The following is a 17,036-nucleotide window of genomic DNA, read 5'->3' as shown; positions in this document are numbered from 1 at the left end:
CTTTACATAACTGTATTAGCTTTGCCAAATATCAAAATGAATCCGCCACAGGTGTTTACAGTTTAAAGATGACATTAGTTATTCAAGAAATTATTGGAACTTATTTTTAATCAAAGATACATTACCTGCAATTCATTTTTCTAATTGAAGTGTAGTTTATTTACAGTATTATATTAGCTTCAAGTATCTCACATAGTAATTCAAAATTTTTGCAGATTATACTCCATTATAGGTTATAAAATGACTGTAATTCCTTGTGCTATACAGTAGATCTTTGCTGTTCATCTCTTTTATATATAGCAGCTTATATCTATTAATCCCATACCTGAGATTTGTCCCTAATTCCCCCCTTTCCTCTCCTCTTTGATAATCATAAATTTGTTTTTTATACCTTTGAGTCTGTTTTGCATATATGTTTGTATTGTATTTTAGATTCCAAATGTGATATCATATAATTCTTGTCTTTGTCTGACTTATTTCACTAAGCATATTCTCTAGGTCCATCCATGTTGCTGCAAATGGCAGAATTTCATTTTTTATGGCTGAGTAGTATTCCATGATATATACACTCACACAAACACAAGCACATACCCATCTTCTTAATCCAGTCACCTGTTGAGAGGCACTTGGGTTGCTTAGATGACATAGCTGTTATAAATAGTGCTGTTCTGAACATTAGGGTGAATGTATCTTTTTGAATTAGTGTTTTCATTTTTTTCCCAATAAATACCCAGGAGTAGAGTTGCTGAATCATATATGGTGGTAGTTCTAATTTCAGTTTTTTGAGGAAGCTATTTACTGTTTTCCAAAGTTTCAGCACCTGTTTACACTGCTTTTAACAGTTGTAAAAGGGTTCCCTTTTGTCCATATCCTTGCAACATTCATTATTTGTAGGCCTTTTCAATGGTAAGTCATTCTGACAAGAGTGAACTGATTATCTCTTTATTGTTTTGATTTGCATTTTTCTTGTAATTAGTATTGTTGAGTGCCCTTCCATGTGCCTATTAGCTATCTGTATGTCTTCTTTGGAGAAATGGTTATTCAGGTTCTGTGTTCTGTCCATTTTTTGATTGAGTTGTCTTTTTTTTTTCGATATTGAGTTTATGAATTTTTTATATGTTTAGGATATTAATCCCTTGTCTGTTGCATCATTTCAAATATTTTTTTCCCATTCCATAGGTTGTCTTTTCATTTTGTTTATGGTTTCCTTTGTTGGACAAAAGCTTTTAAATTTAATTAGGTTGCATTTGTTTATTTTTGCTTTTATTTCTTTTGCCTTAGGAGTCTGATTAAAAAAAATATTCCTATAATTTATGTCAAAGAGTATTCAGCCTATGTTCTCTTCTAGGAGTTTTATGGTTTCTGTTCTTACATTAGGTCTTTAAACCATTTTGAGTTTATTTTTGTATATGGTGTGACAGAATGTTCTAATCTCATAATTTTACACGTGACTTCGGTTTTTCCAAAACCACTTGTTAAGAGATTATCTTTTCTCCATTGTATGTTCTTACTCCTTTGTTATAGATGATTTGGCCATTTGGGGTCTTTCCTGTTTCTATATGAATTTTATGATTGTTTCTTCTAGTACAGTGAAAATGTCCTGATATTTTCATAGAGATTGAATTAAATCTGTAGATCTCTTATTCTACTTTACATCAACTTCAATTTCTTTCATTGTTGTTTTATTAGTTTTCAGAGTATACTTTCACCATAAGATTATTCCTAGTTATTTTATTCTTTCTGATATGGATTTTAAAAGGATTCTCTTTCTGATATTTCATTATTAGTTTATAGACCACAACATAATTCTGTATATTAATCTTGTTTCCTACTACCTTGTTAAAATCATTTATTAGTTCTAAAGGTTTTCTGTAGAGACTGTAGGGTTTTCTTTCTATAAAACAGATGACTCTCAGATGTCATCTGCAAATAGTGACAATTTTATGTTTTCACTTTCAACGTGGATACCTTTCATTTCTCTTTCTTGTCCTATTGCTGTGGTTAGAACTTCTAATATTTAAGAAGAAGTGGTTACAGTGGGCATTCTTGTCATGTTCCTGAATTTAGCATGAAGTAATTTAGCTTTTCATCAGTTAGTATTATCTTGGGTTTGTGTTTGTTGCAAATGGCCTTTGCTATGTTCAGATGTGTTCTTTCTATATCCACTTTGATGCAAGTTTTAATCATGAATGGATGTTGTATTTTGTCATGTGCTTTTTTGCGTCTTTTGAGGTGATCATGTGATTTTTATCTTTCCTTTGATTAATGTGGTATATCCTATTGATTGATTTGCATACACTGAATCATCTTTGTGCCCCTGGAATGAATCCAACTTAATCACGGTGCATAATCTTTTTTATGTATTATTGGATTTGGTTTGCTAATATTTTTTGAGGATTTTGCATCTGTATTCATCGATGATATTGACACATAATTTTTTTGAGGCATCTTTGTCTGATTTTGATATCACAGTAATGGTGGCCTTGTAAAATGAATTTGGGAGTGCTCCCTCCTCTTCAAATGTTTTGAAATAGCTCGAGAAGGATAGGTATAAGTTCTTTATATGTTTGGTAGAATTCCCTGGTGAAGCTGTTTGGTTGGTCCTGGATGTTTGTTTGCAGATTCTATTATTTTTATTACAGATTCTATTTTATTTCTAGTGATTGTTCAGATTGTCTGTTGTCTTCTTGACTCAGTCTTAGCAGGTTATATGTTTCTAGAAATTTGTCTGTTTCTTCTAGGGTGTCCAGTTTATTGGCATATAACTGTTTATAGTATTCTCATGATTTTTTGTATTTCTGTGGTGTCAGTTATTATTTCACCTGTTTCATTTCTTAATTTGTTTATTTGGGTCCTCTTTTTTCTTCTTGGTAAGCCAGGATACACATTTGTCAATTTTATGTATCCTTTAATTGTCTTTTTTTAATCTCTATTTTATTTCCTCTGTGGAAATAATAATTTCCTTCCTTCTGCTGGCTTTGGCTTTGGCTTTGTTTCTTCTTTTGCTAATTCTTGTGGGTGGTAAGTTAGGTTGTTTATTTCTTGAGAAAGACCTGTATCACTGTGAACTTCCCTCTTAGAACTGTTTTTTGTTTTTTGTTTTCCTTTTAAAGATCTCGAAGATTTTATAAAGTTATATTTTCATTTTTATTTGTTTTGAGGTATTTTCTAATTTCTCTTTGATTTCATCATTGACCCATTTTAATAGCATGTTGTTTAGTCTCCATGTGTTTTTTCTTTTTGTATTTTTCTTTCTGTGGTTGATTCCTAGTTTAAGACCATTGTGGTCAGAAAAGATGCTTGATGTAATTTTTTAGATTTATTCAGATTCATTTTGTGTTGAGTATGTGATCTGTCATAGAGAACATTTCATGCATACTTGCAAAGAATGCATATGCTTCCTTTGGGGGGAATGAAGTGTCCTGTAGGTATCAATTAAATCCAACTCTAGGACCTTATTGATTAGGTACTAATCAATAGAACCTATTGATTAGGTCCTAATGACAATTAGGACAATAAAGACAATTAAGACCTAATCAATAGGTCCTATTGATTATTGGACCTATTATTGATTTTCTGTTTGGACAGTTTGTCCATTAATGTCAGCAGGATGTTAAAGTTCACTGTTATTGTCCTATTGTTATTTTCTTCATTTGTCTCTGTTAATATTTGCTTTATATATTTAGGTCCTCCCGTTATTAGGTGCATACATTAATGAGTGTAATATCTTCTTATATTGATCCCTTTATTATTACACAGGGCTTCCCTGGTGGCTCAGAGGTCAAAGCATCTGCTTGCAATGCGGGAGACCTGGGTTCGATCCCTGGGTCAGGACGATCCCCTGGAGAAGGAAATGGCAACCCACTCCAGTATTCTTGCCTGGAGAATCCCATGGATGGAGGAGCCTGGTGGGCTACAGTACACGGGGTCACAAAAGAGTCGGACACGACTGAGGGAGTGACTTAACAATGTTCTTCTTTGTCTTTTGTAATAACTTTTCTTTTAAAGTCTGTTTTGTCTGATACACATACTGTTACCACTTTCTTGTCATTTTCATTTTGCATGGAATAGCTATTTTCTATCCCCTCACTTTCAGTCTGTATGTGTCTTTAACCCTGAAGTGATTCTTTTCTAGACAGTGTATTGAAGGATTTTGTATTTTTATCCAATCAGCCATCCTATGTCTTTTGATTGGAGTGTTTATTCTATTGACATTTACAGTAATTATTGATAGGCTCTAGGAGTTGGTGATGGACAGGGAAGCCTAGAGTGGTGCAGTCCATGCGGTTGCAAAGAGTCAGACACAACTGAGCAACTGAACTGAACTGAAATTACTTACTGCCATCTTATCACTTATTTTTTTGTTGTTTTTGTAGCTCTTCTCTATTTCTTCTTTTTTTGCTTTTCCCATTGTGGTTTGTAAGTTTTTGCTCTGAGGTTACCATGGGATTCATGTATGTTGAGCCAAAGTTATATCTACTTCATTTAAACTGAAAGACATTTAAATTCAAATATGTTCTAGAAGACCTACATTTTTTTCTCTCCTCCCCCATATTTGGTTTTGATCTCAGATTTTACATGTTAATGTTTATCCCTTAACTATCTACAATAGAGTTGCTTTTATAGTTTTTTATCTTTTAATCCACATATTGGTTTATTTGAGTAAACTGTGATCCCTACTATATATCTGTCTTTTCTAATGGGCTTTATCCTTTCCTATAGATGCTTATTTCCTTAGAGGCATCTTAGAAAAGATCCTTCAGCATTTTTTTTTAAGGGTAGATCTGGTATTACTGAATTCATTCAGTTTTTGCTTGTCTGAGAAATCATCTCTCCTTTTTTTCTACATGACAATATGGCTGGGTAGAGTCTCCACATTTTGAATATACATGCTACTCCCTTCTTACCGGCAAAGTTTCTACAAAAAAATCAACTGTTAGCCTTATGGATATTCCCTTGTATACGACTCTTTGTTTTTTTCTTGCTGCTTTTAGAACTGTCTCTTTAACTTTTACCATTTTAATGATGGCATATCTTACCATAGGTATGTTTGGTTCATCTTTTTAATGAACCTCTGTGCTGCCTGTGCCCAGATAATGTTTCCTTCCTTCAGTCTGGGAAATCTTACAGCCTCAACTTAATCACATATACTTTTGATACCCTTTTTTCCTCTCGCTTCTCTTCTCACATTATAGGAAACCCTATAATGTGAATATTGGCATACTTAGTGTTATCCCAAAGATGTCATATATTACTTGTTAAAATTTGCCTTTCTAACTGCTATTTTGATTGGATGATTTCCATTATTTTATCTTCCAGATCACAAATGCATTTTTCTGTGTCATTTAGTTTGCATCCATTTCTTCTAGAGTTTTTTTTTTTTTAATTTCAGATATTTAATTAATTATCTGTTTTCAACTGTATGTTTTTTTATTTTCTAGTTCCTTGTTCAAATGATCTGTGTTTAGGTAAATTATTTTCCCTAATTCAGTTAGCAATGTTTTAAAGTCTTTATCTGGAAAATTATTTCTGTTTCATTATTTACTTTCTGCAGGGATTTTCTCTTACTCTTTCATTTGAGAGTAGTTCCTCTGTCTTTTCATTTTAATTTTCTCTGTCTTTGTGAATTTAGATGAAAGATGTACCTGTTGTGGTCTTGAGGGAGTATTCTTATGTGAGAGCATCCCTATGCAGACTGCATGTGCCCAGTGTCTTTAGTGGGAGGGCTGGATTTGATACGGGTGCCTGTCACATCTTTCCTCAGGGTGTGCTGGCTCCTGTCACTTTGGTAGGGGGTGTGGCTGGTGATGGAAGAGCTAGAGCCTGCACAGGGTATGAGAAGGGACTTCTCTGCTCACTGAATTTCACCACCCTGTCAGGGGCAGGATTTGCTCCCAAGTTGCCAAAGCAGAATCCCTGAAAGTCAGGCTAGAACTGGCTCTATTTCCCTTAGTATGTATTTTTACTTCTCCTTGCACTGGGGCCTTTGCCCCAAAGAAGGGGAGTCCTGCAGCAAGTGGGGCTGTATATTTACAGAGGTCTAAGTCTACCTCTGCAGACAACAGCACCCCTGCTCAGATGCAACCCATGTTCGCCCCTTTCCCTGGTTGTGGTCCCCATAGATCTAGTGCTGTCCTGTGGCTTAGAGTGAGCCGAGCTGGGGTGTTTGCTCAGCGTAGGCCAGTATACTTAGCGAGGCGGCTGCAGGAAGTCTGCCCTCATGCTACTGTCCTAAATGTGGGCTGTTTTGGGGGCACTTCTTGAGCAAGCCACCACTGCCTACCTGAGCTACACCCTGCACCCCCAGGTCACCTCTGCATCCCTAAGCCAAGTCTTTTCCCAGGTCTTGGGTGCCCTAGGTCCAGTACATGCTGTGACGTAGAGTGAGTGGGACTGGGTGTTCTCTCTGCTTGGACTGAGGAGCACAGCAAGGCGGCAGCTGCTAGGGCAGACCTCTCTCCACCCTGTGCTAGTGCCTGCCCACTCCTCTTGAGTGGACTCTAGGCTCCTCCACCCTTTCTGTCTATTCTCGCAGTTCTCCCAGTACCCATGGGGGCTTGTGTCCCCCCAGACTGGGACTGGGACACCCAGTCTGTGGTTCAGCCCACTCACTTCCAGGATGAATGTCCGTCCATGTGATCTCTCTTTTCCTCTAAGTTCCCAACCACAGGCATAGGTCCCAACCCTATCACTTCTCTTCCTGTCCTGCACAGTTAGCCATTATCTTTCTTTCAGTATCAGTTGTTTGAAGGTCCTTATACCAGTTTCCAGTTATTTTTCCTTGAGAATTGTTCCATATGTCAATGTATTTTTTATGTGCTTGTGGAAAGAGGTGAGCTCCATGTCCTCCTACTCTGCCATCTTCATCTCCCATCAAATTACTTCCAGTGTAAATTTATGAGCTTACCTCCCTCACTGACATGCTGTGTTCTTCCAGAGTAAATTTTACTTTCAACAAAGCTTTCATCTGTTACTGTTTAGCTCAGGAACAATTTACACTGTAGTTAATTGCATTTTTCAGTATTATTATTGCTTAATATAATAAGAACCACTGTATATTGAGTACCTTCTGTGATGGATATTTTATTTGCATTATTTTTATAAAATTGTTTTTATTTCTTTATATGAAAATATTAACTATATGCAAGAATGATTGAATTTTATGTCTAAAGTTTAAAGAATAATAAAACAAATACACATGTACCCACCACCCAGGTAAGAATGAGAATCTTTGACATTGCCTGTGCCTTTCTTCTTGATTATATATACCTCTTTCCTCAATAGGTAATGCTATTCCAAATGTTGAGTATCATTTATATGCTTTTCACAAGTTGATTGGTAAAATATTAATGAGATCAAAGTGTTTACTTTCAGCTTTGCTTAAGTTACTGTTAAAATTTTCCTTCTGTTTCCTCATCTCCTAGAAAAGCATTTGACTCATAGTATATGCTCAGAAACTAATTGTTCGATTGGTGTATTTTTTTTCCTAAAGTAACTGTACAAATTTTCATTCCTACAGTCTTATGGAAGTGTTTCCATTGTTCCATATACTTTACAGTTAATCTTATTATAATGCATTTTTACTTCTTTATCCTGTCTTAATTTTAAATTTTTCTTTGTTCCTTTTTAAAATCCCTTTTCCCCCCACATCTTTACTGTATTTTTTTGGTTTGATTATGTTTGACTTTTTGGTCATTGGTTTTTGCATTTTATTTTTATTCTTCTCCATCATGTTTAGAAATTAAGTCTTTTCTTGGTAATCTTATTGGTTACCTTAAAATTTTAACATTCATCTTGAACTTAGTCTTAAGTTAATCAGAATCTTTACCTTTCTTTCAGACATGCAAGGTACTTATATACTTAACACTTTAACTCTGATTAGCCTCTTCCCAGCTTCAGTTCAGTTCAGTTCAGTTGCTCAGTCATGTCCGACTCTTTGCGACCCCATGAATCGCAGCACGCCAGGCCTCCCTGTCCATCACCATCTGCCGGAGTTCACTCAAACTCACGTCTATTGAGTCGGTGATGCCATCCAGCCATCTCATCCTCTGTCGTCCCCTTCTCCTCCTGACCCCAATCCCTCCCAGCATCAGAGTCTTTTCCAATGAGTCAGTTCTTCACATGAGGTGGCCAAAGTACTGGAGTTTCAGCTTTAGCATCATTCCTTCCAAAGAACACCCAGGACTGATATCCTTTAGGATGGACTGGTTGGATCTCCTTGCAGTCCAAGGGACTCTCAAGAGTCTTCTCCAACACCACAGTTCAAAAGCGTCAATTCTTCGGTGCTTAGCTTTCTTCACAATCCAACTCTTGCATCCATACGTGACTACTGGAAAAACCATAGCCTTGACTAGACGGACCTTTGTTGACAAAGTAATGTCTCTGCTTTTCAGTATGCTATCTAGGTTGGTCATAACTTTTCTTCCAAGCTTACATGCTTATAATTACCCACTATTTGACTTTAGTGAGGCATTGTTTCTCTAATTCACTTTCTTTGCAGTCACCTCCTAACCTCACATAACCATTGGGTTTCTAATTTATTTTTTCTTTTTATTTCTTTTTTGTTATTTAAATAGTAAAAGTATGATAACACATTTACAGGAGAATTGGAAAATGCAGAACAAAGTTACATATTATTCCAATATATACTACAATTACTTTTAAGTACATAAACTAAAATTTTTATTAATAGTTGGAGTTTCAATATCAAACTCTCAAAAATTAATAGAATGAATAGACAGAAAAGTAGAATGATATAGTAGACCTGTAAAGCACTATGAACCAATTCAACATAATTAAGATTTATTATATTTTCACACAATGGCAGGATACGAATTCTATTCAAATTCGTATAGACTGTAAACCAGGAGACACTTTAACATACCCAAGAATATAAAACAAGGTGCAAAAATGTCATGGTCTAAATCTATTGAAATCATACAGAGTCTGAATTATGTTAGAAATCAACATCAAAAGGTATTTGAAAATAACCCACATATTTTTAAGTGCAATATGACATTTACCAGGAGAGATCTTTGACTTAGCCATTGAAAGTCTCAATAAAGTTGAAAAACTGAAGAAACACAGAAGATGATTGATGAGAAGAAAGCATGTAATGAGAAATTAATATCAAAGGTACTTTAAAAATCTCATGTATTTGGAAATTAAATATCCACTTTTAAATGATGGGTGTATCTAAGAAGCCATAACAAGGAAAATTAGAAAACGTTTGTAACAGAGTAAAAATGAGAAGAGAATTTGTCAGAATTTGTTGCATGCAGCTAGAGCTGCTCAGTGACTGGATTCAACGTGGAATCTTGAATAAGGTGTGAAAACAACGTGATTTGTTATTTTCTATCTAGTATTTTAATAATTTTGAACTATGGACAGAGATACGTAATATTTTATAGGAGGCAGCGATCAAAACCATCTCAAAGGAAAAGAAAAGCAAGAAGGCAAAGCAGTTATCTGAGGAGGCTTTACAAATAGCTGAAGAAAGACAAAAACTGAAAAGGGAGAAAGGGAAAAGTATATCCAACTAAATGAAGAGTTCCAAAGAATAGCACGGAGAGACAAGAAGGCCTTATTAAATGAACAGTACATAACACTAGAAAAAATAAATAAGGGGAAAGACTGGAGATCTCTTCAGGAAAATTAGAAATATCAAGGCAACATTTTGCGCAAAGATGGGCACAATAAAGGACAGAAATGGTAGAGACCTAGTAGACAATGAAGAGATCAAGAAGAGATGGTAAGAATACATGGAAGAACTATACATAAAAGAGCTTAATGAACCAGATTGCTTCAATCGTGTGGTCAGTCACCCAGAGCCAGAGATTATGGAGAACAAAGTCAAGTGGGCCTTTGGAAGCACTGCTGTTAATAAAGCTAGTGGATGCGATGGAATTCCAGTAGAACAATTCAGAACCTTAAAGGATGATGTCATCAAGGTGTTGCATTCAATATGTCAGCAAATCTGGAAGACCCAGCAGTGGCCACAGGACTGGAAAAGGTCAGTCCTTATCCCAATTCCCAAGAAGGGTAGTACTAAAGAATGTGCTAACCATTAGACAGTTGCACTCATCTTCCATGCTAGTAAGGTCATGCTGAAAATCTTGTGTGCTAGGCTTCAGCATTTTGTGAACCAAGAACTTCCAGGTGTCCAAGCTGGGTTTAAAAAAGGCAGAGGAACCAGAAATCAGATTGCCAACATTCACCGGATAATAGAGAAGGCAAGGGAATTCCAGAAAAACATCTTACCTCTGTTTCATTGACTATGCTAAAGCCTTTGACTGTGTGGATCATAAACTGTGGAAAGCTCTTAAAGAGATGGGAATACCAGACTTAATGGTTCAAGATTGAGAAAGGAGTACAACAGGGTTGTCTGCTGTCATCCTGTTTATTTAACCTATACCTGAGCACATCATGAGAAATGCCAGGCTGCATGAGTTACAAGCTGGAATCAAGAGGCAGGAGAAAAATAAACCTCAGATATGCAGATGATAACCTCTCTAATGGCAGAAAGCAAAGAGGAGCTAAGGAACCTCTTGATGAGGGTGAAGGAAGAGAGTGAAAGAGCCAGCTTAAGGCTTAAGACTAAATATTTAAAAAAAAAAAAAAAAACTGATCATGGCATCCAGCCCCATTTCTTCATGGCAAATAGAAGGGGGAAAGGTCGAAGTAGTGACAGATTTCCTTTTGGGTTGTAAAATCACTGCAGATGGTGACTGTGGCCATGAAATCAGAAGACGTTGCTTCTTAGCAGGAAAACTATGACAAACCTAAACAGGATGTTGAAAAGTAAGACATCACTCATCCAACATAGGTCCGTATCATCAAGGCAGTGGTTTTCCCAGTGGTCACGTACAGTTGTGAGAGCTGGACCATAAAGAAGGCAGAACACCAAAGAATTGATGCCTTTGAACTGTGGTGCTGGAGAGGACTCCTGAAAGCCCATTGGACAGCAAGGAGATCAAACCAGTCAATCTTCAGGGAAATCAACTCTGAATACTTGTTGGAGGGACTAATGCTGAAGCTGAAACTCCAGTATTTTGGTCATCTAATGCTAACAACCAACACATTGGAAAAGTCCCTGACGCTGGGAAAAACTGAGGGCAGAAGGAGAAGAGGGCGTCAGAGGATGAGATGGCTGGATGGCATCACTGATGCAATGGACAGGAACTTGAGTAAAGTTCAGGAGATGATGAGGTCTGGGAGGCCTGGCAGGCTATAGTCCATGAGGTCGCGAAGAGTTGGGCACGAAGACATAGAATAGAAAGCACTGTATGCTGTTTAATTTTGGCAAAAAGATACATTTTTTATTTTTCTAAATATATAGATTCTATATTCATAGAAGCTGCTGCTGCTGCTGCTGCTACATCGCTTCAGTCGTGTCCGACTCTGTGACCCTATAGACAGCAGCCTACCAGGCTCCCCGATCCCTGAAATTCTCCAGGCAAGAACACTGGAGTGGGTTGCCATTTCCTTCTCCAATGCATGAAAGTGAAAAGTGAAGTGAAGTTGCTCAGTCATGTCAGACCCTCACCGACCCCATGGACTACAGCCTGCCATGCTCCTCCGTCCATAGGATTTTCCAGGCAAGAGTACTGGAGTAGGGTGCCATTGCCTTTTCCAATATTCAAGAAGTCAAGAAAACTGATACACCAGTTGACAAATAGTGTTTGTCTCTGGAGCAGTGGTTCTTAAGGTCAGGGATGCAGGTGTTTTGCCTCAGGGGACATTTGGCACTATCTCAGGACATTTTGAGTTTTTACAGTTCGGAGAATGCAACCAAATTAGGACTCACTAAAAAAAAAAAAGAAAATACTTCCTAAATTGTTATATATGAAAATTTAAAATATACTTCTAAATAAGTAATGTCAAAAACATTGCTAGTAAATATATAAAGGAATCTTACTTGTATCAATAGTTAGGAGAATACAAATGAACAAACAACATACTATTCCATAATCAACATACTGACAAAAATAAAGTGTGATAACAACAAATAGTTCACTTTTTAAAAATTTAAATGGTGTCCAACTAGGTTAATGTATTATTATCCATTCTCTGATTGATGGACTTTTTAGAATTAATCCAGTCTGTTTATTATAATTACATTTTACATGTCTCCTCATCATAGGATACATGTACTGTCAACTTTCTTAGATACTGTAAAATTGTTCTCCAAACTGGTTGTACCAATTTTTGCACAATAGTAGTATATAAGCACTTCTATTCTTCTACATCGGAGAAGGCGATGGCACCCCACTCCAGTACTCTTGCCTGGAAAATCCCATGGATGGAGGAGCCCGGTAGGCTGCAGTCCATGGGGTCGCTCAGAGTCGGACAGGACTGAGAGACTTCACTTTCACTTTTCACTTTCATGCATTGGAGAAGGAAATGGCAACCCACTCCAGTGTTCTTGCCTGGAGAATCCCAGGGACGGGGAAGCCTGATGGGCTGCCGTCTATGGGGTCTCACAGAGTCGGACACGACTGAAGCGACTTAGCAGCAGCAGCAGCATTCTTCTACATTCTTAATAACATTTGCTGTTATCACACTCCAATTTTTGTCAGTATGTTCAATATTAAACTAAAACACTGAGGTAAAAGATAAAAATAATTTGTAAGGCTATCCTTTGTCTTATACTGTGTGAAATCATAGATATACCAGAGTGCGTGTTATTAGGGAATAAATGTAGTGGCCTCAAATCCTGAACAGGAAGAATACCTTAGCTTTAGGGTAGTGGTTCCTGCTGAGAAACGATGGAGAAAGCTTTCAGCCAGGTGTATGATGTTTATTTCTTAAATCGGCAGATATCAATGAGTGTCTATTTGACAGCAGGTAAATAGGTGTTCTTTGTATCATTGTCTTTACTTTTTTTTTTCTTTTTTCCTTCTTGCTGTATTTGGAATATTTTTTATGATTAAAGGAAAAGACTATCAAAAGTTAAGAATCATTATCTTGTATGCAAGACTGACTGTGTAGACAGGGCAGGCAGATGATGCTGACTTAAGCTCTAGAATCACTTTTGAAGAAATCTCCTGATGTTTTCCCTGCTTCTTGTGTCCTTTTCTTGCTATGCCTAGCCATCTATACGTTGACCGGTTTATTTGCTGTGGGAGTCTGGCTGGCTGCAGTCCATGGGTTCTCAAAGAGTCAGACACGACTGAGCAAATAAGCACACATACCCTGTACCCACTTTATTAAATTGCATAGTACACTAATTACATTTATTTATATGTTATTTTCACCATAGAGATGATGGTAGGTAGTGGCTGTATCTTGTTTGTGTGTCCCTTTGCATAGTTTCAGTTGAGTTCAGTTCAGTCCAGTCGCTCAGTCGTGTCCAACTCTTTGCGACCCCATGAATCACAGCACGCCAGGCCTCCCTGTCCATCACCAACTCCCGGAGTTCACTCAGACTCACATCCATCGAGTCAGTGATGCCATCCAGCCATCTCATCCTCTGTCGTCCCCTTCTCCTCCTGCCCCCAATCCTTCCCAGCATCAGAGTCTTTTCCAATGAGTCAACTCTTCGCATGAGGTGGCCAAAGTACTGGAGTTTCAGCTTTAGCATCATTCCTTCCAAAGAACACCCAGGGCTGATCTCCTTTAGAATGGACTGATTGGATCTCCTTGCAGTCCAAGGGACTCTCAAGAGTCTTCTCCAACATCACAGTTCAAAAGCATCAATTCTTCGGCGCTCAGCCTTCTTCACAGTCCAACTCTCGCATCCATACATGACCACAGGAAAAACCATAGCCTTGATTAGATGGACCTTTGTTGGCAAAATAATGTCTCTGCTTTTGAATATGCTCTCTAGGTTGGTCATAACTTTCCTTCCAAGGAGTAAGCGTCTTTTAATTTCATGGCTGCAGTCACCATCTGCAGTGATTTTGGAGCCCAAAGTGCATAACAAATAGTAAGCACTAAATAAATACTTGGTAAATGAAATGATGGATGACTAAGCAGATTTCAAAGGAGGAAGCAATATATAAAGAGCAATTACTAGTATTAACTTTTACCTTCATTTTAGTTTTGATGTTCTTGCCAGAATCTAATAATAGGTCATTTTTTAGATTTTATGCACCAGTTTACAGTTATATTTTGCTATATATAACCTTTTAATATAAACCAACAGTGATTTCCATTAGAGTTTTGTTTATCTTAAACCAAAAAGAAATCTGAAAGAAGATAATCCAGGGCTGGCATGGAGGTTCCTCATGCTTTAAGTATCTTTCTGCTCCACCATCTTTACTGAGGTAGCTCATGAACCAAGATAACTACTTAAATTCCAGCAATCTTTTCTTTCTTACCCCTTTTCTTTTCCTTCCTTCATTTTTTTTTCCCCTTCCTTCTTTTAATTAAGACTAAAGGGAGAAGGAAAAGGGACAAGAAGCACCTACCCCTACTTTTGAAAGACTTGCTAGAAGTTCCCTGCAAGTTTGCCTTCCATCTCCTTGACTAGTACATGGTCATATGGCCTCATCAAGCTGAAAAGCAGGCTGGGAAATATCTCTTAGCTAAATGATGATGTTTTTAGCTAGAAATTGTGGTTCTGTTACTAAAGAACAAGGAGAGACTGAACATTGAAATAGTAATACAACTATCAGTCTCTGAAATTTTAACCAGCTATGGGTACTAAAAAGAGACAGGAGAGAGAAGTGGGTTCCAGAGAATGCTTTTTAGTTTATTATCTGTGTAAGCTTGCCCATAAACAAACCAAAAATTAGAATATTTTGTATTCGACCCAATTCTTGGCAACCTTAGTTTTGGTCTCAAGTACAAGATATCAAACAAAAGTTGACACTGTCAGATTTATTAAGATTTCCTTGCATTTTTCTTCTTCCTTGTCACACATTTTTAAAAACTAAGAAATAGTTTGAATTTGGTTCTAGGGATATGCTTATAAATTTGACACTCGCTAAAGTGCTAGCTTTCCTTGGGAGAAAAAGTGAGGTGGTAGAAGAGCAAGAAGCTAGCTTTTATGGAAAATTAATCCATAAATAGTTATCAGACTTTTTTTGATCATGGTCACTGTTCCTGATATTGATTCTTTTCACTGGGTTATAAAATAATGTGTAATGAAGTTTTATTCTTTGGAGATTAGAAAAATTGCTTCACATACATCCTTTCCATTCCAGGCTCTAAATTATCTTGGAATTCAGCCCACAAAAGAACAACACCAAGCCCTGAGACAGCAAGTACAAGTAGACACAAAGGGGACGGTGTCTTTTGGAGGTAACGTTAGGTTCATCATGCAACGTTAGGTTGCATCATCACAGAAACTTGGTCAAAGAGTTGTTGTGGCCCACATTTATTAAGAGTGCCTCTTCTTTAGAAGGAAAGAAAGAAAAACAAAAACCACATCTATTAATATGTCAGGTTCCTTAAACAGTGGGACTTCGTTGGTGGCTCAGCGGTAAATAATCCACCTGCAAAGCAGGAGACCTGGGTTTGATCCCTGGGTCATGAAGATCCCCTGGAGGAGGGCCTGGCAACCCACTCCAGTATTCTTGCCTAGAGAATCTCATAGACAGAGAAGCCTGGATAGCTATATACAGTCCATGGGGGTCACAAAGAGTCAGACACAACTGAAGTGACTGAGCATGCACATAACGCCTTATACAGTTTTCTAAAAACTCAGAATTATTGGCCTAACTGAGTCAGCAGAAAGGAGAACTTTCTTAGAATCTTTCAGCTTTAAAGTATCATTCTATCATGTTATGTTCTGTTTTTAATTTGTTGCATAAATGTTTTCAACCAATATGATATAATAATATCATAGACTTTGCACTATTGGAAATTTTGATGGTTTTTCATTAACTGATAATATAAATAATTCTATATTTAATATAGCTTTTTTCTTCTTTCTCTTAGGATAAATTCCCACAAGTGGCTTAGACTTTTCAAATGTATTAATAAATTGTTTTTCAGAGACATTTTACACACATATTTATTCTGCCACTAGTATGTTTGAATGTAACTGTTTTTTGTATCCTTGACAGCAGTAAGAATTTAATTATTTTTTTATAGAGTAGATGCAACATTGTATCATTCTAAAAGCATCAGCATTGCTAAAGAACGAAATTTGGGGTTTTGAAGTGATAAAAAAGATATATTTGATCCCCTCTCCTTTTGAAAATCATCACAAAATAATGAGAACAAGAAACAGAAATACATGTACAACCACAGTGAATAAGGACAGAAAGTAAATGAGAACAGTAAATGAGTTAGTGAGCAGAGGCATGTAAAGCCCAAGTGTTTGAAAAGACAGGGGAATCACACCAGAGAGCAAGCTGATTCCTTGAAAGGTTTAGGAATTGAGAGCATCAGGTACTTAAGGCTGGGTGTAGGCAGGGCATTTAGAACAGAGTTGTTAGGAATCTGTGTAAGGAGCAATTAGGTATGCTTTTCCCTGCCCTCAAGCAATCCAGCAACTACCACTAGATGAACATGTCACACCCCATGTCTCAGGAAACTTACAGTTTGCTAGGTAGACATTAGGCAGTGTTATCTAACAATCAAGAGCATATGACTTTCAGTCAGATCTTAAATGGAATCTTGCTTTGCTACTTACTTGCCAAGTTAACTTATCTTAGCCCCAAATTGTAAAATGGAGAGGATTAGAGGGCCTATCTCAGAAAATTCTGGAGATGAAAGTACAAAGTGCCATTCCTAGCATTTGAGGCAGTTATAGAAACATTCACTGCTATTATTATTATTACTGCTACTACTATTGTTGTTATTATTAAGCCTATTTAAGTAAGTTAAATTTTAACTGTTATTGTAACGCATAGCTTTAACTTCATGTAGAGAAAGGTAAAGTTGACTGAGATAAGGTTAAGTGCTGTATTCTTACTGAAATGTGTTCTGTTTTAGATTTTGTCCACGTTGCCAGAAACTTGTTTTGCTTGCAATTGGATGAAGCGAATGTTGGTGCACATGAAATTTCCAGCATATTAAATTCACAGGTAGAGTATGCCCTGTAGAGTTGTCTTAATTGCACTTAAGTTATGTCTTAAATGGGC

The 17,036-nt window shown here is 36.9% G+C and overlaps 1 protein-coding gene across 8 annotated transcripts in view; it reads left to right on the top strand.

The window, feature by feature from the left end:
* Positions 1–17,036, top strand: part of STXBP4 (syntaxin binding protein 4) — a 234,196-nt gene that overhangs the window by 64,494 nt on the left and 152,666 nt on the right. For 7 of the 8 annotated variants that reach the window (XM_055577587.1, XM_055577586.1, XM_055577590.1 and 4 more), the window contains 2 exons: positions 15,150–15,246; positions 16,888–16,979. The exons of the other annotated variant lie outside the window; for it this stretch is intronic. In XM_055577587.1, coding sequence (XP_055433562.1) covers positions 15,150–15,246; positions 16,888–16,979 — 189 coding nt within the window. The remainder of the gene's footprint in view (positions 1–15,149; positions 15,247–16,887; positions 16,980–17,036) is intronic. 8 annotated transcript variants of the gene reach the window in all.

This window comes from Bubalus kerabau, chromosome 4, assembly GCF_029407905.1.
Source record: "Bubalus kerabau isolate K-KA32 ecotype Philippines breed swamp buffalo chromosome 4, PCC_UOA_SB_1v2, whole genome shotgun sequence".
Classification (NCBI taxonomy): Eukaryota; Metazoa; Chordata; class Mammalia; order Artiodactyla; family Bovidae; genus Bubalus; species Bubalus kerabau.
Note: the sequence above shows the minus strand (reverse complement) of the source record. Positions and strands in the feature narration are given on the sequence as shown.